Genomic DNA, 25,710 nt, shown 5'->3' with positions numbered 1-25,710 from the left:
GGTGATATTATAAAGTTAAAAAAGAAATATCGGTTTTATATGCAAATACGGAGGGGAATTGAATTTCCATACGGAATACACATTTTGAATTGATAATATTACGTAATAATGTTTCCACGTGGATTTATACGTGCATAATAAAAGCGTATCTTTATAAAATAAATCTTATTTTAAACATCAACCTTATTAAAGTTAGTCCGACCGAATTAAAACACTCTAATTTAAACCCATTCAAGCGTTCTTTTCACGTTCTTCTTATTCCTATAAACTAATGACTAATGATTTTGTGTTCAGCTTTGTTAATAAAAGAAACGAATTTACCAGTTATTCAAGCTATCGCTACTCTCAATACAGAATTTTCATCCTCTTAACACTCTCGCTATTAACCTACCTATATTTTGTACAAATCACGCGAACTTTGCTTTTCTACGTCTCTTGGTTATGACCTAACTCTATCTAGCGTTCAAATGAATATAAAACTTTTGAGCAGTGGTCTACATCAAATCTGCTACAATAACGACAGATACGACAAATTGAACGAATTGATTTCTCGAAAATCACAATGAAGCTTTATCCTGTTAAAATATTTACTGCTCTTCATCCAATACAGAGAAAGAACAGGTGACCAGAAAGAGATAAAAATGGGACTTACCCGTGCCAGCCGCCCCCAGCCTTAGCACTGCGTCGCCTTGAAGGGAGATGGAGAGGGTGGCTGTGTCCTCAAGGCGTGCAAGAACTTCTTCGGGAATGTCCTCGGGTTCGCGGAGGCGGAGGGTTACTTCTCCTCCGCCTCCGCCACCCTGACCACTTCCACCCCCGGGACTCGTCGACGCCGAGTACATGAACACAGATCCGTACCCATGTAATGACTGCAACGGCAGCCTGACGCCGCCCACTTCCCCGACCGGACCCTGAAAATATTACCAGATAATGTTGAGAATCAGATTTTTTGGAGACCAGAGACATTTTTTAAATTAGACATTTAAATTAAGACATTTTTAGATTTAAGAGGGATTGGTTTGTAATTGTGAACTGCTGTTTGAAATCAGACTTTTCGTTGCCTTTTACAAAATTTCAACGATTTATTAATTTTTATAGCGCTCTAAATTACGAAACCTTGATAGGTTAGTTTCCATTAAATTGTAGTAAATATATCATATAAATTGATTGTTTCAATGTTTGTTGATAAAAGAAGACTCGTCCTACGTAGTTGATAGGCGTCTATCGTGATGTTGTTAAGAAACAATTGGGCGATGAGAATGTTCAAATTTTCTTTCCGATAAATATACACTTCGTAAATGTGGAATAATAATTTGTAAAAATTACACAAGTGAATTACGTTAATTATATCGATTTAACGCTGATAGTAGACAGCTTCGCTACAGGTATCTTGGTATCGACAGTACTGAAGTTATCTATATAACAAAAATTACAATTCAATAAACAATCGAACACTAGAAACGAGCTTAATCCAGTACGATACAAACGAATGAAATTTTCTTTCTGGACAGTAACTCGATCGAAGAAAGAGGGCGAGCAAAGATGTTTTCGGGGCGATCGGACGCGTGATATTAAATTTAAGGGTTCAGTTTTACGTCAGGCAACGACTGATATTCCCTAGAGGCAAACACCGTTGACGTCGTCGCTTCTCGACATAGCTGGGTTTCCATTTCTCGCTATACGGGCCACGCAGCGCGTCGCCGAACGTTCTTTTACGAGCAGAAATATTTTGCCAATTTCGCCGTCCATGCAAATTTCAATTTGCGAGCGTCAATATTTGCTGAATCGCGTCGAAAAAGGATTTCGATGTACCGCCACTCGATTCGCCGTCAAACGCTCTGGCCACGGTTCGCTCCTCTAAAAACGGTAATATCGAGCGTTAAAATAAAGGGGTCGACGAGGAAATAGCAGGAAGAAGAAAAATACCTCTACAAACGTCCATATTCTTTTCCCTTTCTTTATCTCTCTCTCTCTGTTTATCCATAAGTAGAAATTATCCTTTTCGTGTAGATACAAGTAATGGATTTTATACGAAATAACAATATTTCAGAAAAAAATTTATCATTTTTATCGTTCGATTCAATTAATTCTAAGTGACTTTTTATAGAAGAAGGGTACGGGTATTATATTTATTTTCTAATGTAACCTTTGCCCTTCTTCTCGCAAAGGTATACCCTCTTTATTTTATCTCCTCATCTTTCTAAGAGATATCATTCTGTATCTGTCCTTTTATATTGCCTTTGTCTTTCTACATGTGGGTCCCCTCCGGTTTTCTTACCTAATCTACAACATACCTGCTATCCTCTTTTTCCTATGACAAGAATGAAACAGAAGGAAGATGGCCAATTCAGTCGGTGTCTACTTTAGTTTTATATAGCTTTCAAAATTGATATTACGCTATTTATAAAACTATATCGTGATTAAAAATAGCGTGCCGAGAATCATACAGTGGTGTATAAAAATGAAGATTTAAGAAATTCTAATCTATGTATTTTAACGTTTAAAAGTACGATCTCATTTTCTTTGTAATTAATTCAGCGTTAACGTCATTCTCCGCCGCGATACATTTTCGTGACTTCGAGAAACGTAATGAATTTTAAACTGGTTACAGCTAAAAACATCTGTAATTCATTCTACGCCCGAAAAGACCTTTATACTTCGGACAAGCGATGGAATGACCAAACACCAGAAAAAGATTTCCAGTAATAACTTCGCCACCGCCATTCATTTCAAATCTGACTGCTCAATAATCCATTCGAAATTCCTTGAAATATGGCTTCGGCCACCTGCAGCCCGAAATAACTGTAACGGGATAGACGATTTCTAGAACTCGTATTCATCACGAAATTTCAGTTGCTATCGTGACCAAAATCCAACGGAGGATGAACATTTTCCTGTGCACAAAGGTGTTCGGTTCGATGGTCCACTGTTTCTAGCGGTGAAAATTTCGCCCGGCGGCCCTGCGCCCTGTTCCCAGTGCCATTATTTGCGTAAATTGATTCGTACGCGGCGAACTATTTCCGCGCCACGTATTCCAAGGTATTGGCGAGCGTTGTCGGGCGTTACGTTGCCCGCGATGAGAGTAATTTATTTTAATGGTCATTTTCGTAATGGCCCTTTGAACACGGTGCATGGCCACTTCTGAATAGGCTGTGCGTAACCCTGACATAACCTGGAACCGGAGAATGCGCGATAACGCTGCCATTCGCCGAATGGCACCTGCTGCTCTCCACAATGGCAACGCGTCTGCGTTCACGTCCTTGCCACAGCGATTTTATCGCGATCGCTGTTAAGAGTTTCTGGTAGTCAAGCTTTTATCGTTACAGCCCTATCCACGAATCTTCTGTTATGTATTTTATGGCTTCGATTTGCTAATTTTACGAAGTTCTTTTGATTTGTATCGTACGCAGTGTTTGGCGTAAGAAATATTTCAACTTCTTTGATCAATCAATATTCGGAGATTTAATTCTTAACGTGTAAGTATTCTTAGACTTCACGCAACATAACATCGGCTCGTATCGCCGATTCTTTACGATTTTTCCGATCGTTAACGATCTTCCTTTGCTCGATACGTCTCGATACGATGCATCTCGCGTTGTCAGCGCGATAAGACCGCTTTACGATCTTCGAGGAAGGCGTACCGAAGCCGAATAGGGAAACGCAATGCACAACTGACGAGGAGATTTCAGAATGTCTCCTCGTAGGACAAACGACCGGAAACGTGGCCATAACAATGCGGATACGCAGACTGAGAGCATCTCTATGTAGCCGTTTCCGGTGCACCTTCGGTATATCGATGCAATGAGACCGCACTATAGCACAGGACGCAGATTTCCTCGACTATAACGCAAATACGGAGCAGAATCGTAAAAGACCCGGTTCCCTGTTTCGTCCTCCGTGCAATCGATTTCCTGAATTATCGAGACGACTCGAAACACGCCCATGTCGTGCGTGGATTTCATACTTGAAGGCTTCGTCGTAAGTTCGACGGAACGCGAGGAATCTAGGGCCATTTATCGAGACGTGACAGAGTTCGTGATGCTCGGGCATGATCGATTAGGAGCGGTTCGTGTTGCGTGATTCGCTTGATTCTTTAATGGTCGTTCATTTTAGTATAGGATTTTCGAGAATTTGGAAAATTTGGAAACTTTAGAAGGGCTGATAATATTCTCGTCATTGAATTAAGAGAATTTAAGCGGAAGAAAGATATTAGTAAAAATAATATACTTTCATTTCGCAACAAACTCTCATTTTCATTCTCATTTGAACATATCTCACTTTTAATTATCCAAATTCTATCACTGGCAGATACACGTACAAATACCAAAATTTCCCATCCCACGTTGTCACATGCAACTATTCGACTGATAATTAAATCGAAGCATGAACGTACAAACCAACCAATAGTCAGGTATAAATAAGCGTCGATCTGCGAGAAAAACAATTCAACACACGGAACACGCTTGAAATCAACGGATCCACCTGCGCAACAAACAAAGCTACCGAAAGAAGTTGGCGCGGGTCTCGGGGAGAAAGCTCGTTCAGGTCGTAATCAAACTCGCCTCCCGGTGGAGGCCGCCGCTGATAATTTTCCATGCATAATAATACGCGAGGCGAAGAATTTGAATAATCCACTTTCACGCTATTTTCCCGTCTGATAAGTCATTAAGCCGCCACCGTCGCCGCCGCGAGGAAACTTAACGCCGGCCGGAGAGCAATCTGCTTTGTTCCGGCGTTCCTACCCCACAACGAACGAACGAAACGTGTCTGGTGAGAAAGAAAGAGCACGGGACTGTACAGACACAGAAGAGAAGCCAGAAGAGAAACGGAGATGGTTGAGCCGTTGTTGCGCGATCTCGCTTTGTGTATTCGACGCCAGGCAATCGCTCGTCCCTGGAAAATTCACGGTCTAGCTCGCGGCGAACAAATGCCACCACCTAGTCGTCCCTTTCGCTGGTTTCTCTTCGTTCGTTCGGCTGGCCACAATTTCTCCGTATTACCGTAATATTCGCTTTAACGACTGCCGGCCGAACGACACAGCCTAACAATGCGCACACCCCTTCGCTAGAACGTAACGCGCGATTTTCCGCCGAGGAATCTTTTTTCCGCTCTTCTGAGCCGCCTCGAACTCGCTTCCGGCGTTAATTCGAGCAACGTGTATCTCTATTCAACGTCGTTCAGCGTTGTTCCATGTATGATAGCTCACGAAAGTATCCCAACACTTGTAGAGACATTTTACGAGTCTACTATACCAGTAAACGTATTGACACAGATCGATATCCCTTATCAAGTTCTTTTATAAAGTACAAGTTTTTAACCTGGAGTTTACGTATATTACGATAACGTGGACGTAGAACTTTTCGCGAGCCATTGAACACACTGCAGGACTTTAGCGTGTAGGATCAGATAGTTAGAAGGATAAGGGAACGCATACAGATGGATTATAGCGGTCTAAAATTTCGATTGGATCAATGCCGCAGAAGATGGTGTTCGGGATTTAGCGAAATTGCGGTGATTTGCTTTTGCTACTGGTAGCAAGTATTATAATTAATGTGTATGTCCTTTTAAAAATGGAAAATTATATTTACTACATTATCGATCTCAACCGATTTTATTGGCAACCACTAAAGAAGGTAATCGTCCAAATTATCCTTTTTAACTTTCAGATAGAAATCTCAAACAAGCCAAAAAGCGACGCCAACTTCTCCTTTTCCAACCTTATGAATAAACGTTCGACCTGTGAAATCTAGAAAGCTCGCTGAAAATAACGAGGACTCAAAGCCAAAAAAAAAAAGACAGTAACATAGAAAAGGAGAAAAAAGCAGGAAGATCGTTTCTCATTGATAGCGAGGGAAATCGAGAGTGCGAGAAAGATCGGCGCGATAAAACATTTTTCAAAGCGTGTAAAGCACGGACTGGCTCTCGTATATGCGACGCGAAAAAAGTCATAGAGGGGACGCGCACCGGCGCACATAAATGTTCACCGCCGATGAATTATTGCCGCGAAATGGTCGTATCCAGTTTGTAACCCGTTGGACGAGGGGTAGCGCGTGCTGAACACATTGTTTACGAAGCATCTGACCACCACGATGGCGCGATACGCACGGCCTGTTCCCTCATTTTTCTGGCGCGCGTAAAGTGCGTTTTGCTGCAGTGCATTAAGCTGCAAGGCGGTCGCACGAAAAAGAGATACACGTGATTTCGCTCCCTCCGCTGCGCCCATTTCACCCTTCGCTGTTGCAACGTCATTTATATTTTTGCGGTGACCATCGTGTCGTTCGTCAGACGACCGCTGCCAGCTTCGAAGAGCAACGCTGGTAAACGCTCGTAACGAAGGTCGTGGAACGATTCGTGCCACGACAAGGAGGATTTTTCGTTATCGTGCAGTTCTCGCGTGTGCGCAACTCGGTAATTTTGAAACGAGTGAATCGTCAGTTTATGAAACGTGACAATGGTGGACCGGGGATTTTTGGATGGAGTTCATGCGCTGTTTCGTAGTGGTTTTGGTATCGGTTTCATTGAATTTTGATGGTCGTTAACCGGTGCACGCAATTTCAGCTGAAGTCGAAAATTTGTCTGATGTATGTAATATGGACGTGACTTTGCAAGCTGTCGTAGCGTGATTTAATCAGCTAGCTGTGCGAAATTGGATGATTATAAATGATTGTCCGATTATGGCTATCGTTAAGCTCTTGCCTTATCTTTGTCATAGACAATTACAAAATTAAAAGCTTTTCGAATAATATCGTGGATGATGTTTCAGGTATTTGCAAAATGGTATCTAAGGTATTACGAGACAATATTCGCAAGATTATACGCATCTAGAATCTCAAATAAGAGTACCTACAAATACAATTTTCTATTTACGACTATATCATAATTGTGGCCTAATGGCAATCCCTAACGCGATCTCTATCAAAGAAACTTGATCAGCGGTTGTATCGTCTTTTTCGATTCGACTCGCGGAATATTCGATCGTCGTGTTTCCTCGTGTCGAGATTGAAATTCTTACAAATGCAGGCCAATTAATCGACTGAAAACTGACGATACACTTCGATACCACACCGGGAAGCCGTTAATTTACGCGGAACACGAGCCACGGCTAACCGAGTGAGTGTCGGTGTTTCCACGTTAAATGAAAAGCAACATGATATTTTCGTGAGAACGGCTGCCGCGTTCGCCGTGGCGGGGCAAAAAATATGTTGTTAAAGGGGTGAAATCGGTGAAATTATTCGAAAACGACGAATACACTGCGGCGATGTTTGTGTTATATCGTGTTTCGTAAAAGTATTTCTGAACGGTATGCCGAATTTTGTATCGCTCGTTTCCGCCGGCGATCGCCGGATTCCCTGAATTTAAACGCAGAATATTGTATCGATTATTCAGGTCAAAGAAATGGGGTTTCTCCATAGCGGGTTTCTGGCAGATTTTTATGTATCTTGTCCGAATTATCGAATTTGAATCCCGCGTTGCTGCGCTGTTTTGTCGCCGTGTCTTGCAGCGCACATTTAAAATTTAAAGTGACTCAAGTCTATTAATTGTTCTGTCCTATCAAGAAAGGTAAATAGAGTCTTCACGAGCAAATTCTTCAAATGGTAACACAATCTGTGATTGTTGTTTTCCATCTATAATCTTCTTCTGGCGAATTTAGATTAATAGATTTTTCCGTTCAAACTTTTATATTTTTACTCTCTTTCTTACTCTATGCACTCGTAAAGAAATAGAGTAGGAAAGAAGGTCCGCTAAAATTTCTACTAAAATCTGATGCAAAGCATAAATAACTACATAGCAGCATTCGTGATTACTTCACGATTCCAGGTCTGTCAACTAAACTGATTCTTCGAATGGTCAAGAGAAAAAAAAAAAAAAATGGTAGCAACGCGCGAAAGCAGCGAAGGAAAAAATTGTAAATATTCAGAAATGATAAGCGATCCTAGCATATTATACAGATTTGTTTGAGAGAATGCAATTCGCAAAGAGTAAAAAAGAAGCAAAAGAAGAAACAAGTAAAAGAGATATAGGATGCAGACGCGACACGTTCAAGGGATGAATTATTGTTGCAAAACAGTCGCGCTCGAATCGCTGTGGCAACAAAACGCGAGCGACGTGCATACGTACAACAGATAGAACACACTTTATAGGGGTTGGTTTTTCGCGCACAGGACACCTGTGAACACCGTCCCAACTCTTTTTTCCATCAATGCACGCGGAGACTCTCCTCTGTCGGGTGCACTCCGGCTGTTTGCGCTGTCACAGGCAAACAGAATGTGATTTGGATCGAGTCTATGGGCGTGCAAACATTGCTGACAAATGGGGAGCAATTTCTAAGCGGTAATTTTTAAATCGTCCGTTCGCCCATGTATACGTATTTTATCAATCGGCTTTTTCGAATCGTCGCTATCGATTCTATGCTTTAAACAAAACGACCGAGAGAGTTTAGTTCCTGTTGCTTTAATAATCGCTTGAATAGAATTTTTCGAGATCGAGAATAATTTTACCTTGTTGAACAGAAAATTTCCAAGCAAAAACCTGCTTGTTTTTTTAAACTACGCGCCATTGTGTATAAGCGAATCGTTTGTTACAAAGGTATTCTTGATATTATTAAAATGAATCATACGCTTTCATAGCAGTTCTTTTCACGTGCTTCGAATTTTTGTTTTTTTTTTCTTTACATTTATTTCATAATCCTCCATGCGATTTATTTTGTGAGAATTAAATGTTTCTTGTAGAATGACTAGATCGAAAGATTCTTTTCTTTCTATTCTTCTTTTCATTTTTTCCCTCGAATCATCGTCTCTCCCTTATCGTCGTTTCTACCTTATCCCAGTCACGAAGATCGCGTAATTACAACCCTTCCTGCCCCTTTTACTGGTCTGCAACCCCCCCAGCGATTTCAGTCATTACAGTTTCTAATGTTTCTCTTCCATTCTTTCTTTCGATTGTCTTGCCTCTGTCCACCACGATGTTGCGTCGCTATTTATGTTACAAATCTCTCTACAGATTTATGAAATGTAGCTTATCGGTTAGAAATTTATTTTGAAACCCTGCTTTTAATTTCACAAAATTAACCCTCTGATCAATCCATTCTTATACACTTTCTTATACTTCGAACATAACTCGGTGCTCGATGCTTTGAGATTAAACGTTATAAATGTTCCCATAGACAGAAATCAACTTAACTACCAAGAAGATATACGATTATAAACAACATAACCATATTGTTTATGTAATTCATCGACAAAACACCATATTTTAGTGATCTTTGCTCGTGAACAGCAGTCTGCTGATCGAAGAGCATCGATTTCGCAGCGAATTTCTCTGGTTGGCTGTGCGTTTCAACGTGGATAGCGGCGCGTGTGCGACAAAACAGAAGCGGAGTCCGGCGCGGTGGCCGTTTGTTTTCATTAAAAGTTATTATCCACTGTGTAAAAACTTCAATGCGCGCGGCCAGGCTAACATTTTTAAACCGCCATTGTGCACGAAGCGCTTTTCTTTTGCTTTCTCTCTCTCACCCTCTCTCTCTCTCTCTCCCTCTCTCTTTCACTTTTATCTTTTTGTCCGTTGCGTTGCCGCCACTGGCCGCGGAGCACAATTACCGGGAATGACTCTGCGAATTGGTTGTTTCGACGGAATAACGTATCCGCATGAAATTACGATTCGCCATTTCGCCAGGACCCGATCCAGCGTAATACCGTTTGCACGCTGTTTGTTCGCGCGAAAAATGGTTAAAAACTGGGCGCGCAAGGTTTACTTGCTTTTTCTTCTTGCTTTTGCTTTTTCTGCTCGAGCGGAATTTTGCTCGATTATAAATAAAGCGACTGCGGTCGGTGCAAAGAGGCTGATTATATTTTCTTCCTGTCTTTTTTTTTTAGTTTTTTCTAAAGAGGTATTTTCTGCGATAATTAAATGAAAGTTACGACGATTTATCTTAACGTTTATGCGACGGTAAAGCGGCAAATTAAAATGGTAGTCTAATGTGAGATTATTACATTTTCTTGCACCAATATCTTTACATTTATACAGAGACAGAAAATAAAACAAAAAGGAATTGGACAATATACATGGATATCGGAAAATGTTCGGGAAAAAACGTAGAATAAAATAGGAAATGAAAATATGTAATTGTGTGGAATGAAGGAAGCAAACTAGAAGGTACACGTGAACTTGGTCGCTTTGCCTACAACTTCGCCTCGATTGTACGATCAATACGACGTCAAATCTTATAAAAGAACAATATTACACGTTCACGATAATTCCGTCACGTCACGATCGAGAACCGAAGCAATAACTGAAAACAAAACGCGAGTAAGAGCGCGCTACGCGGCCATCGGCGAAATATTTCGCGAGATATAACTTGCCTCTCTCCGTCAAACTCGTTCCGCGAATGAAGATTGATGAAAAACGTAATTACTGAACTTACTGTCGGACTTGTCGTTTCTACCAGCGAAATCTGCATTTAATGTCGCTGCTATTGACAAACGGAACGCTTACTTCGTAAAATTACTTGTCCTTGTTTCTGTTGCTCTTGCTGCAACGGATTATTGCAGTTTAACGATGACGTCTCCTTCTTTAAAGTCGCGTTACCTACTTTCAAAATAGGAATAAACAACTGTGCTTCGTTTGCGCGTTAAAGAGCGATTTCATACAGTCATGAAAAATAACGAAAAATACAGATAAAACTAAGATTATTAGGATATCAGGCAATTAGAGAGATGGTTCCGTTTTATTATTGATTAAATTTAGTGCCAGTTATTGTTCCGTTATTTGAAGGTATTTGTGTATTTAATTTCTTTCCTACAACGTATCTTTATATTTTTGCATCTTTGAATATAGAATATCAAATTAATATTATAAATCCAAATAAAAATGATCGTATTATTTACATTTCGGTAAAATTAATTCTGACATAACATATGCAATATACGAACATAGAAATGATTCTACGTTATAAAGAGTGTCTACATACGTTTTTTCCTTAACATACTGGATGTGTGTATAACAGTGTATACACCCTATATAGCGGTTAATTAATCAAACTACAGTTGTTACGCTTGCGGTTGCCAAAAGACGTACCAACTTTTGTACAACAGATATTAATATACCGAAGACACTTCCTTGCCAAAAATTTGAACATTTCTCGACAATTACAAGTACAACAGATTCGGTTTGATAAATTCAGAACACGCAACAGAGACCATTCTTCAAACGATGTAACGTGCAACACGCGAAGGTTCAATATTCATGAAACTATTTATAGAATTCTACAATTAACGCAAATTATTACTGTGTGCCAAAGAATTGGACCAAAATAATAGACCAAGGAAACACGGCCTTCTTTTACGAACATCACAAATTTATATGTATCAAAAAAGTTCTAATTAAAATAACAGATCGAAGTGTCGCGACCGCTATATTAGCGCAGGTCGTTACGCATTTATAATTATCAACACGATGAAAGTGATCATCGTTAAAATCTAAATTAAACCGCGTTATCAAGCTCCGCGTATGCTTTCCGATCATGCTGATCCATTCATTGCTATGATTACGGTAAACGAATCGACGTTCTGACGAATTCGATACATCAATGTAACCAAATACGCATTGTGTATATTTTTATGAGTTTATGCGTTCCAATTTTCGAATCAGATTCAATTTCACGCGTCGAAACATCGTTTCGTCCGACTATGCACTCGCTATAACTATCGACTTATCACGATGCAATAAATCAGCCACGAATTCCTCTAGAAAGAGTTCCTGCAACGCTTTTGAAACGGTGAACGAAGGATGACGACGCGAGATATAACGACACCGTGATATAATTTAGCGAAGCCTCTCGGCGAAAGACGGAGCCACGTCAGGAACAGCGACGGAACTTTAACCGCGAATTATAGACGCGACTTTTCCCTCTGACCCTCGTCCTCCTCTGCCGCCCTGGTCCGCAGCGACGCCCTATGAAAGTGGAGAAAAACGAGCTGGCCTGTCTTTCGCGGCTGCTCCGGGTAAAAAGTTGTCTGGCTTCTATCGGGGTAACGTCCTGGCCGCATATAATAAAACGGGTCGCCTTTCACGGAAACGCTCTTGCCCCCGGGGCGCTTTTCTTTCATTTCTGACGTAATTACGCGAAGCGGTGCAAGAAAAGGAAGGGAACTGCGAAAGGGCAGCCGCGAAGAATGGGACGCGGAGAGAAAGCCTCGACGGGCCGGGAATATTTCGCGACCGAGACAGTTGTATATAGCCACCTTTTCTACCAACGACTCGAGCCGCGACCTACTACCTTCGTTTTCTCGATAAACCCTCATGGACCAACTTCGACGCCGACCAACCTTCCCTTCTCGTCGCCTCGTTTCCCTTAGGATCGATCCTTTCGCTTTGTGCTCTCGCGATGGTTCCACGCTAACTTTAAGTGGTTCTGCGTTTATTTTTCTCCTTTCTGTTCTATCATTTGTTCTTGCCAGAGGAAGCAGGATGAATGTTGTTATGTTTGTGAGATGGTACGAGAGGAGGGGTTGGCGTAGACGTTGAGTTTTGAGATTTGGGGAAGATCGAGGATGTTGTGGAAGAGGTAAAGAAAGAATTCCAAGACGCTTTAGCGTGTTTTCTTTGTTCTGGAAAAAAATGTAAAGAATCGATTCGTTAAGAACCGAGACACGTTAGAAATACTGCAATTTTTTCAGTTTCATAAAATTGTAGAATCTAAATGGATGAAATGTCAAGCAAATCTTTCCAATTCCCTTTCATAGCTGTGACGTTCGCGTCGATAGAATATTATGTAAGAATATTTTCGCGTTACACGCGAGAGATTGCTTCTTAAAAAACGAGCAACTTGAAAAATTCCAACGGTAACAATTTCTTTTCGTAATTTCCTCGCTCTGCTGTATAATATACACCTATAAACTTTATTCCGCGTAAAACTAATTATTTCAAGCTGCACGTAACGTTATACTTTGATAAAAATTCGTTTATTTCGTATGTAAAAGTTTCATTAAAATGAAAGAACGTATCACTTGCACGGTCCATTATAAATATTTTCTTGCTTCGTGTTTTCGCTCGAAACATACTAATTATCGCAACGCACACGCGCGCAACGTCAGTTTCGAAATTATTAAATTATTCCTGATGAATTTCTACTGGCCGGTCTTTAAATTTCTATAATGCATTCCGAGAGGAACGTAATGAATTGTAAATTGCGAGAAAAAGCATGCGCAAACGATAACAAGAATGCTATACCTAGCAACGAAGCTGCCGCTAATTAACGCCCACGCAAAAACAACCGTTATATTATTGAAACTTTATTCCATTCGAGGAATTTACATTGTGCCGGCGCGGCGTCGGGTGGCCACGAATGGAAACCCGTGTTATTTCATAAATCCCGTGTCCGTATCTATCGCGAAACGAGCTCGTTGAAAACTTTCAATAACTGAATATTAAAAACCAACCTCGATGATATCCGCAAACACGATAACCGCCGCATGTGACCGCATCCACAAAGGAAATCCGCATAAATCGCGCGCGCATCTTGTTTACATTTATCCGAAAAATTGAGTAAACACCGAACGAACATACGTGAAAAATGAGAAACATTCCGAATATTCTATTGATCCTTTTCAAAACGATATGGTTTTCATCATTTGAAGATACCGCGATTACATTTGTTTTTTATATTTGTAATATCGGAATATTTATTTTAGCGTTCAAGTTATGAAATACGAAGAGAGCGTTTTTTTCAATCATTATATCGCCCTTCTGAGAAATATTTTACTGGCGTAAATAACGCACCTGTAATATGAATTTCCGTGCGTTCAAAATATAGTCAACCAAAAAAAAAAAAAAGAAAAATTGAATAAAAAAATAGTTTTGGTAATACGCGATTGGTTGACAGAGTATTTTATTTGAAAAGGTGTCTTCCCTACGTAGTGTTCGTATAACAGCATCAAGCCTCACTTTATGAATTCAACATGTTGTAATTACAAAATCAATATCAGAATTACAGTAGTAAATTTGCTTTCACCTGCTCCGCCATTTATCTTAATATACCGACATATAAATACACGAAAGAATATAACGAATAACCTATAATGCAATGTACCTCCAAAAATACTATGATCTAGCTTCACACATCGCTCATAATATACTCTTGTCAGATGTTAATAACATATTTTCAAAAATACTATCGTACACCTTTAAAATTATTTTACGAATCAAACCCTAGCGTTATATCACTTTCCATCTGCCAAATCCCAACAACCACCAAATCACGTTGCATCCCGAATACCTCGCGAAACGAGATCAAACGTGTCTCATCATACCGAAATCCGTGTCCAATGAACGCAATAAATTTCACGGAACTGCGAATCCCGCTATTACGGAAATCCGTCGGGTACGAACGCGCGCTCGAAGGAGGGAAATAAAAGCGCGAATCAATCTTGCGGAATCCCGTTTTATACGCGCATTATGCACGTATGTGCGCGACTGGTCGCGCGTACACGCGCACAGGTCCAGACACTTTAACGACGAAAAATGCAATTCCCCGCGGTGGCAAAATTTTCCAACCGCCATATTTCCGCTGCTATCTGCGGATGGACGTGTTTCCCTGCGCTTGATAAACGCGTCGCCGCGAAGCGAGTTCGCGTCCAGGTGCACCTCTACACCGCTCCCGATTGCTGTCTTCGCGTTCTATGATTAAACAGCGCCCTGGGAACGCTTCTTGCCTTCTTAAGAAGGAAAAATTGCTGCAAGAACCGCGTACTCCGAGATGTGTAATCGCAGGTTCGTTGCTGTAATAATCGCTTTAGTTTACGACGTTTCAGGTGCATTTTCAAGAGAAATATTAGGTGAAGTAAAAAGTTCTGAGCGCTTTTTCGCTTTATTTCGACGATGAAATTAACATAGTCAAGATTATTCGATTTAGATTAAATATGCGCCGTTTTGTTCGATTACTTTTGTCCATTTTGAAGGCAATTTCATAATTCCGCGGTTGAAGAAGTCCTCGTCCCTATTGGTAAAAAACTTGACCAGCTCATTTTCACAAGCCTCTCTTGAGGCCAGTTTTGTACCATCAAGAAAATTTTGCAAAAACTTAAAAAGGTGATAATCGCTTGGTGCCAGGTCTGGACTGTACGGCGGATGCGATAGAACCTCCCAGCCAAGCTCTCGGAGCTTCTGACGCGTCGTTAAAGATGTGTGCGGCCTGGCGTTGTCTTGATGGAACACAACACCTTTCCTATTGGCCAATTCTGGCCGCTTCTGGTCGATCGCCTGCTTCAGTCTGGTCAGTTGTTGACAATAGAGGTCCGAATTAAGTGTTTGCCCCGATGGGAGCAGCTCATAATGGATGATTCCCTTCCAATCCCACCAAACACACAATAAAACCTTCTTGGCCGTTAATCCACGCTTGGCGATCGTTTGGGCCGGCCCACCGCGATTGGACCACGATCTTTTTCGGCTGTTGTTCTCGTATGTGACCCATTTTTCATCGCCAGTCACCATCCGCTTCAAAAATGGGTCGATTTCGTTACGTCTCAACAAAGAATCGCAGGCATCAATTCGGTCCAAAAGGTTCTTTTGCGTCAATTCATGTGGCACCCATACGTCGAGCTTCTTCTTGAGACCAGCCTTATGCAAATGGTTCCAAACGGTTTTCTGGCTAATCTTCAGTTCCTGGGCAATGGAATAAGTGCTCACATGCCGGTCCGACTCGACGATTTCCATGATTTTATCCACATTTTCGACGATTGGCCTACCAGAGCGTGCCTCATCTTCGACGTCCATATTACCAGAACGGAATCGTTGGAACCACCGCTTTGCTGTTGCATTCGATACTGTACTGGGTCCATAAACAGCACAAATTTTTTTGGCCGCCTGCTCCGCCTTTTCACCTTGGTCGTAGTGGTACTGAAGAATGTATCGAATTTTCTCTTTTTTTATCTCCATTTTCGAACGCTGTAACACACAACTGGCTTCACCGAACACAAAACTGACAAAGAACCTTTTTGATGCGTAATATCACCTTGAAATCGGTGTATACTATGACTCGATGCGATGTGCACATCGTGAGATATGGCTCACTAAAGACATCTAGCGAAAAACGCTCAGAACTTTTTACTTAACCTAATATAGATATTGGGATTTTCTCCGGTCTCCGGCGAATGAGACCACTCGTATCACGATGATCGTGGACGTGGTAGGGGTGGAAAGGAAGAGAATTTTCCAAAATCAGTCATCGCTTAACCAGTCTCTACAAAAGCAAATTGTCTTTTACACTTATTTCTCTACAGACGCACTCTTTTTATTTTTCCCCTTTTATCGTAACGTAAATGATTGGATTTGCCTGAAATGTCCATGCTCGTGGATGCTTTAACGCGTATATTTTTGTGGTGCAACGATGACTTTTGCGATATCGTCATAAATTTTCCTTACGGTAACGCAGTTTCGAATATCGTAAAAGAAGGTAAAAGTTTGTTCAAGTGTAAATGTTTACGTGTCCAAAGGAAGAAGGTAGAATTATCGAGTGTTCGTTGTAGCTAAGGTAATTGCGTTTTAATTTTTCAAGTATTCGTTTTCTCGCTAAAGAAAATCGTTCGAATAGAGTTGAAATTCTATGAAGGTAGTTTTCGAAATCTGGTTTCCATAGCCTGATACCGATTGGCTTCTAATCCTATCCTGAAGATGGTAGAAGCATGTATACAAGGACAATCATGATGAAGTTTGAGATTAGTCTGTTGGTGTTTCTGCTTATGTCTTACACTGTCAAAGATCGCCATCCAGAAAATATAAGATTAACCTACTTATAAAGTTTAAATTGGAAATATCGATTAGATTTTCGTCTTAAACAATCACGCCACGGTGATATATCTTTAATCGTATTAAACTCGATACCACAAACTTCTCTGAAATTTTCAAGTAAATCTTTTACAGATAATAATACGATTCATAGTTATTAGCCATTCGTTTGATGTTTCGACTCTTCTATATGCTGTATGTTCAAGAAAACTGTACAACGTTAGACATACAGCTTGATTTACAGAATATTTATAAACGTATTGTCGTTAAAAGCAATCGTCGTAATAACTTTTTTAATACCTTCACGCTATATAATACTTTTCTCTAAATTACATACTTTCTTATTTTTTGTTATTAAATATTTAAAACCCTAATGAAGATTTATTTGACTCATACATGAGCATGTACAGAGTGTTCATCGTAACGATCGCTACAATTTTTCAATACTTTGTAACAAATTAAAAAGGACATCGAGTGACGTATAAAAAACTATCTCGTCAAATTAAAAAAAATCATTGAGGTGACCTCAGTTTTTCATCGAAATAAAGGTTTTTCAAAAGTCCTTAATATTTCAATTTGTAGTCGTTCGAATTAACCGATTAACTTTGTTCGAAATATCTTTCTCTCCGACTACCGGCAGTCCCTGAAATATCGTGGCAACAGTTACGATGAACATTCTGTATACGCGTATTTCCATACAAAATATGCATTTGTTAACTTTTACATAAATAATTGGCACTCTCGCAAATAAACGAATAGACAATTTAATGTCGCAATATATAAAACGAATTCGTTCTGATTATTACAACTTGTCTGCCTGCTGCCTTCGCGTTAATATTATAAATACTTCAAAACATAAATATAATTCTGAAACAATAAACGACTGAAAAACCAACTAAAATTGTCAAATTCTTCTCAATTGCAATACAATCATTCTATCAAATTCTACCAATTGTTTCTTTTAATTTACGCCATCCAAATAGCAAAACGCTATAAGACTGAACACTAATCCATAATCTCGGAATGGAAACACTATTGGTTATTACTCTCAGGTGATGACGCCCTGCGTCGCGGCGCCACAGGCTTTACCAATGATACCCTTATACAAGATGTAACACGTGCCTCGATAATATAGAAACCAGCAAACCCAACGGGACGTATTCAAGGAAGGGCGATGAAAATCGCGATGCGACCGTGCTGCGGCTGATTTCTCGGGTGAAAATAAGGCGAGATCGTGCAATGAATTTTCCTTGGCGACGCGCCGTTTCCGAGGAAACCGCATCGAAAGTTATCGGATCGCGCTTGACCGATTTGGCTCGACTTCGTTGCTCCAGTTTGACTCTCTGTATTATTCTCTGATTATGACGAGCTTGAATTACGAATCGTCCGAGTTATCTAAATAATTGATATTGCATTAAAGGTTGAAATGTGTGTTATTGCAAGGGACAAAAATAACGATATACTAGCTATCCTAAATAGTATTCTTAGGAAATGTCGAATAACGTTTTTTAACGTTGAAAATAGAAGAATGTAATACCTAATATCTATTTCTGTAAATATTGCATCTTTCGTTATTTTCTATGAAAAATAATAGATTGAAATTTTGTATTTTCTATGTAAATGACAACTATATGCGTTACGATTTTTTTTAAAACGACGTATTATTTTTCCATACTTCTAGGAATAGCGAAGATGTGATCATTTTTATACTACAATTGCTCGACTCTTTACTATAATCCTTTTAATATCTTTTTATAATTCCAGAGATAACAAAGTCTACATTACAATTCAAGAATTTTTCGCTATTCTATCAGAAAACGTTCGATATATTGGAGGATTTCCTCACTGTTACACATCGCGTCGTTCCACTCTCTTAATCAAACCGAAAGTTTATTTCATCGTTTTGGAAGCTTGCCCTGCGCCACCAAGGGATCACGTGCTTTTAACGGTCCATAAATGTATGGTGAAAAAGGATTCAGATGCCTTGTCACACTTTCCGGGATTACGCGAATTTAGAACTTTGTTTACCTACACCGCGTGTGAACATGATGGAGGACTGTGGCAAATTTCGTCCAAGTTGCTCGTTAATTTAACGCATACGTAACCGGCTAATTTCCAGCCTCGTTTTTCTCTAGGAACAGGCATCGCGCGAATAAAATTCCCCTTTAATAGAGATGGATTCGTGTATGGTAAAAAATCAGGTTACGCTAGAGACGTTTTTATGATATATGTATCTTGTTGTCAAGGGATGAAGGGACAAAACTTTGTTTTATGTAAATACGTTGGCACGGCGCGGCGATTCCATAATTTCTACGTGATATTAATCATCGTTTCTATCGTCTATTTTACTTTATTTATGCGATAATAATATTTTGTATACGTATAAAATTACGCAACACCAAATACAATATTTCAATACTTTTTTTTGGGGGGGGCCATGTATGCTAATGGAAATAATTTGAATAATAAAATTTTCGAAAAATAAGAATGTAGATAGCGAACGATGGCGGAGACGAAGTTACATTTGGTCGAAGATTCTCATTGAGGGTATTAAATCAAGATGATAACGCTGCGAATTTCGAAGATAGCCAGCAGTAAGACGATCTCTTTATGCGCGAACACGCTTTCGATTAGTCTACGTCGAGAAAATCTGTGGCGTCTTAAACGGATCAGAAGGGTTCTAACTCTTGCTTTCAAGAATTCTCCGCTTGGCTTTGTGCAATTATTATTCAACGTTCCAGCGATTAGACGCTGTCTCTTCAAATGATTGTCTTTACCACTGCCACCTGCGAAATTCCCCTTGAATAAAATCCTATTTCTCAAGCGACGCTGTAACTACGTTCCCTACGCTAAGGAAATCTACAAAATGCGTAAAATAATTTTCCCTCTGTCAAACGGACTTAAAAATTCCATCTAAGGAAGCATTTCTCAGACTTATCTCTATGGAAACGGAAAAATGAGTAACAATTATTGCCGAGGGATGAGAAAGAATAGAAATGTAAGATAGAGGAGGATAGTAGAACCGTAGAAATATGAAAATGCGCAACGATATTCTCAGAAGGACGAAAGAAGAATTAAAAAATTGATGGAACGTAATTAAGAAAATAATTTAAGATAAAATATTATTTATATAGTTATTGAATTATTTCTCTAACGCACTTCATACGAAAAGAGATGGAAAGGTGGACAAAACGAAGGAGGCAGAATAGAAGGAATGGAGCAGAAAATAGAAAGTAGGAGGCAAAATGTCGAGCAACATTAGACGTAGACCGTGCGCTGGAAAATTGGGCCCTGAAGAAGCAATCTATCATAGCCATACGTTCCTCCTGTTTCGAGGCAAAGGGAAATGGATGGGCGTGAACACGCGCGAACGAAGAAACACGTGAAAATTGAGTTACATCGTTCAACGCTAGACGCGAAAATTCTTTTTTAATGGAAGAGCCCTGTCGGCTACATCGCGTCCTGCAGCTCGGGAACAAGACTCGGTTGTTCTGCTTACGTCTGCCGAGCGAAGAAGAAGAAATGAGTAGAAAATTTGTACGAACATTATTTCGTATCTTTTATCCAACTTCATTTTATGTTCCTATAGTAATTTCTCCCGTAAATACATTTTAAAAATTCTTTCACGAATTATTTGTTTCATGATCACGCGATAAATCGTATGCATCAGTTTTGTTCATTAAATTGCAGCTAAATTTAGTCGAAGATACTATTGTATAAGAATATTTTTTTAAGGCACATTGTCACTGAAATTTCAGGAAATAATATCCCTTTAAATTCTTCTTTGCGTCGACGTTATTGCTTTCCCACTGTCTTTACCGTAGTACCGTGTCTTTGTTACACACTATGAATAATTTTCAATAATACGCGATCCGATAAGTTCCAATACATTTCAACAAGAACTATCAATTACTTGGCAATCGCTTCGACGTGTTAATCGCCCAGTACACCGACTCGACTGCGATGTAAAAACAATGGTTGCTGACACGTAATCGTAATTAATAATTGCAGCTTTCGTACAACCGATTAGAAGCTTTGATCATCCGATGGACTCTAATTACACGAGCTGGAGCTAGTGCTCGTGTCGGAAGCGGAACGAAGCGCGCAGTAGCTTTGTCAGCTACAAAATTTACAAGCATTCCCAAGGGCGAGGATGTCCCCGGAACTAACGTTATCGAGGCACCTGAATTAGCCCCTCCATTCGCAAAATTATGCCTCTCCGACGCTCTTCATTTCCCCCTCGTTAAATCGATGTTGCCCAGATACAGGACAATTTAACAACTCTTGCCATTGTGCAGGTCGTACCAGTGATTTGCTATTTAACCTTTTTGAGCGACACGCGGGTGTTGGAAACGTAGCGATTCGAGTGTAAACTTCGTTTAATGAGACGAGAATTTTGTTTATTATATTTGTCTATTTAATTAGATAACACGTACGTTGCACTGTCGTTAAACTGCATCGAGTAACGTAATAATAATTTATCCATCGATGAAACTGCAACTTGCATTTATTGAGATTATGTAACGTACTTTCGAATTCCATTGATAACGTCACTCTTCCACCTCCACTCTTAACAATTCATATACTCTGCCAAACAAGTGCTAAACAGCATCCAATATATAAAACTCGTAGTGCAAAGAGTACAAAGAAGTCCTCTTTCTAAATCAAAATCGATCGAATGTCATCAAAGACCACATGCATATCTCACAGCAGTCAAACAAGCTTTTAACAAACGTACCAACAATTACGACTGTTCAATTTCCAGGAGAAAGTGCTGCAGCCCCGTAATACTGAGAAAATCGGGGAAATTCAGTGGCGGCGACTCGATTGAGATCGAGTGTCAACAGAACGAAGAAGACGCACACGAAAAGGATTTAACTGGTTGGCGTTTCACGTGTTCTCGCGACGGGGAATTGAACAAAAAGCGAGAAAGAGGCTAGATAGGAAGAGGAAGAGGAATAGAAGGAAGGTGAGCATGGCGGACCAGGCTCGTTCGATTGAATATCGACTAAAACGTTATTGCGGTTCGTTGCGTTCGCCTATGCGAGAAAACAGGACCACGGTGGGACAGCTGTCGGTATTTTCCCTCCATTTCTGTTCGATTCTCCCTCTGTCTCTCCTCTTTTTTTTCCTATTTCAAAGAGGAATCGCTAGCTCCTCTCTGTGTACCACCATTGTTGGCACGACAAGAGCGCGGAAATTACACGGATTTCCTTTCCTTCGTCGGGGAAACGATTGCCGGCGAGCCTTGTAATTAGCTGTCGATTAGCGATTGCCAGGTTCCGAAGTCTGTCGACGGGATCGTTAGGCGTCATTAGCGGCGAATTATTCTACGGGTCTTCTTGATGAACGCTTGGTTAGACACCGTTCGTAACTTCCGCATCGGGGCTGTTTTCTTATCCTTCCGTCGCGATATTCGTATTGTCGTTCGTCAAAGTCGCCGCTTTTCGTTACTGTGAATCTGTGAACAGTACATCTTTTTATCTCCAACGTGATTCTTTCTCCAGTTAGATCGAACTGCGTGCTTTATTTGTAGATTACCAGGTATGTGATAGGATACACGTAATTTGATATACGATATTTGTTTATGATACTGGATGATATTATTATATTAGAGTGTTTCGTCGTTTATCCGAAGAACTTTTGTCAGAAGAAAAGATATAGCGGATTTTTATAGTAGAATACAATATAGTTTTTCATTGCACAAGGTTGTAAATTTTGAACAAAAACAACGTCGGTCGATCTATATAATACGATAGTTATACTTGACAAGTGGTACGTCTTAATATATCTCTGCCAAAGTTATGAGCCATATGCAAAGCATCGAAAAGCATTTCTTCTAGAAACGTATCAATCACGTAGAATTAATAATGGAAGAAGTGTCTAAAACATTTGTTTCGGATTATATTCGCTGAGACAATACTATAAATTTACAGTTTCTGGAATTTTAAAGAAAAAATGCAAAATAGCAAAAGACCACCTATAGCAAACTTACTTTTTTTTTAAATAACATCTAAAAATAATCATCCAACTAAAAAACATATAAATAATAAATCAATAAAATATATAAATATATTTCTAAATAACAAACTATTTATTAAATCAACCATCATAAAATATACTTTGACAAGATGTACAAACGACTAGAACAAACGTAGCTATTCAACGAATAGCTGAATCTTCGTCCAGTAACAGTCTCTTTCTCTTTTACTGCAAGCAAAGATCAGAAAATCGTGCACGCGTTTAATTCAGTGGCACTTGCGAACCCCAGCGAAATTGACGTCACAACGCGAGGCAACAAGAAACCTTACCAGAGGAAACATCGCGAGGATTGGAAAACCGAAACTCTCGAGAGAAGAGTTTGGTTATAGCGAGCGTAGCCAGTCGTTACACATAGCCTTTGTAGACTTTTAGTTATACCACGTTCTTGTGTATGCGTACTGTCACACACGTACACAGCTTCACAAAATTCGTTCGCCTCGTCGTGGTAATATTCGCCCTCTTAATTAGCGTTAGTACTCGGAATAACTCAAGCGCTATGCTTTAACAAACCTTAAACGCAATTTTCCTTCGACAAGAACGTTCGTTTCTAGATTGTAATAATCGCGGTGGATTCGAACAATCCACGCGATTTAATCTCGATTAATGGTTTAAAGTTTACAGTATGTTTCTACAGGATGATAGTTTGGCTCGAGATGTAACGTGTTTTTCTTTTCTATGCTGCGATTCTTTGATTCAGAAATATCAGATTTAAAAATATTAGGCTTCGTTAAATGAGAAATTGGTCAAAATATATGTTAGGGATTTGAATTTTCTGTAATTAATTTGAATATTGATAACATTGCGGTAGATATTGTGCAAGCAATGGACAACCTTAGATTAGCATTGTACGAAATTAAAAGTGGCAACTTTTATCGTAGAATTGTTGTTGTAATTTCCGGCTTCAATTTTCTGTAGCACAATAAGCAGACGTATATTTTCATCATATTCAGCAACTCATCTTCCGGCTTCTACAATTTTATTTTCCACCTCGCCTCGTTCAGAAGCTCGGTTTAGAGAAAAAAAAAGAACATATTCATGTTCCATAAACATCAACAATTTCGCTCCTACCTCTGTCCTTTACTTCCTCGAAGTTTCTCAATTTTCAATATCGTAATAAGAAAATAAAAAAATAAAGAGAATAAAGAACTATTCATTACGCGGTTTCTACGTTTTCGTCCCTTCTTTTTTCCAATTTCGTTTCTTTCCAGTTTATTCAATCGCAAACGTATGTTTGTATTTTATAATAAATAAAGAAACATCCATTCATTCTTCGGTTAACGGCGAAACAAATTTTTCACGCAAATGTTCTTTATCTTTACAGCGTTGTATACGTGCAATCTTTGGAGATTGATCTCAAAGTTTATCTACTTTTTGCGTGGATGGTTAAAATGACGTAAAAAGTATGTAAAGATTTCATGGAAGCAACAGTGAACTGCTTATGAGATTAAGCTTGAGGTGATTTGCATGGTAATTTTCTGCCTGACATTTCACAGCTTCCCAGGATTTTTTAGTGAACATTTTTCAACTTTTCGATACTGAAGTATTATAAAATATCTGTCACTTGAATGTTAGCAATTTCCCGTTTTTTTATGATTCTATCTTTATGTCTCAATACACACGAAAAATTCATATTTACATTTCAATGTTGTTCCCATATAATACAAATAACTTTCACTCCCACTTCTGCTCCTACTGCCTCTTCTACGGTTCTTCAAAACTAACTGAAAATTCCTCTCCGTTTCACTTAAATCCTTCAACACTCGTAAATTGCGATGGAACGTAATTCCTGCTTCGTATCCAGGTTTTAAACAAAATAAGCCTGCAATAAACTTCTAACAATCGAAACTCGATGAAAACACACATAGATATACATTCGCAAGAAATGTCTTCCTCTTACCGATAACCATTCAACGTACAATAAAGGCGTATTACTATTATTATCGATATTATTACAAATACCAATTTCATTCTTTCTGCTTTCTATTATTCCCATCGTTACCATAAAGCCATACAAGAATCGTCGTTTCATATCCATCGAAGTCAAACACGAAATCACGAGCGCGCTTTGCTGTCTGCTAAACTAACACACGTTCAGAAGGAAAACTCGACGAGAGGGAAACATTATGAACGCGCGAGTTCTCTCGGAGGAAGACCCACTCGAACGAGCCACGAATCGGAAAGCCGGCTAATAATGGTCGAACGGCAAACAAGGCGCATTATATTGCCGCTATAAATTGCAGCGCTATACTTAATTTACGCGGCGCACGAAGAGCGAGAGAAAGCGAGAAGGGAAGAGAAAGAGAGAGAAAGTCAGAATGGGATGGCGCGTTCGCCTTCCCTTCTCGAAACTTTACCAGTTAGCAGTTACCGATAATTATCCGCGCCGCTTTCCTTTCACGGGGCGCGAAATTATAACGCTCCGCTGGTCCCGGCGAAAAGCTCGCGGCCTCGAAACTTTTCATCGCCGATCGCCTCGCCGATCCTCGCCGATTCTCGCTTCCTCGCCCCGTAAAAAAAAAAAAAATCAAATTCCTCTTTAACGTTAGAATTATCGTTGATCGTAGTGCAGTAGCGATAGCGAGGAAACTATAACGAAGGGCTTACGAAAAAATATAGGATGTAAAAAGAACGCAATGTTTGAATTTACGAGCTTAGATGCAAGTTTGGCAAAAACTCGGCGAGTGATTTCACTAGAAATTGATCGATTAATTACGTGGTTCCTAGAACGTGCTAATGGAACTTGTTAAGAATGTAATAGCATTAAGGTATTGTTCAAACTCTATATAATACCACGGTATAAGTAGAAAGTAAGTAGAAACTCGGTTACAAAGCACGTTGTAACATATTAATAACGACGCGATAAATTCCGAGAATCCAACTTCTCCAGAC

General features: G+C 39.7%; 1 protein-coding gene across 5 annotated transcripts in view; it reads right to left on the bottom strand.

The window, feature by feature from the left end:
• The window catches only part of LOC117213030, a 486,984-nt gene that overhangs the window by 234,712 nt on the left and 226,562 nt on the right, over positions 1-25,710 (bottom strand). For all 5 annotated transcript variants that reach the window (XM_033458240.1, XM_033458248.1, XM_033458277.1 and 2 more), the window contains one exon: positions 653-911. In XM_033458240.1, the coding sequence (XP_033314131.1) occupies positions 653-911 (259 nt within the window). The remainder of the gene's footprint in view (positions 1-652; positions 912-25,710) is intronic.

This window comes from Bombus bifarius, unplaced genomic scaffold (assembly GCF_011952205.1).
Source record: "Bombus bifarius isolate JDL3187 unplaced genomic scaffold, Bbif_JDL3187 scf7180000007970, whole genome shotgun sequence".
NCBI classification, from domain to species: Eukaryota; Metazoa; Arthropoda; class Insecta; order Hymenoptera; family Apidae; genus Bombus; species Bombus bifarius.
This window is presented reverse-complemented; position numbering and strand designations above follow the sequence as displayed.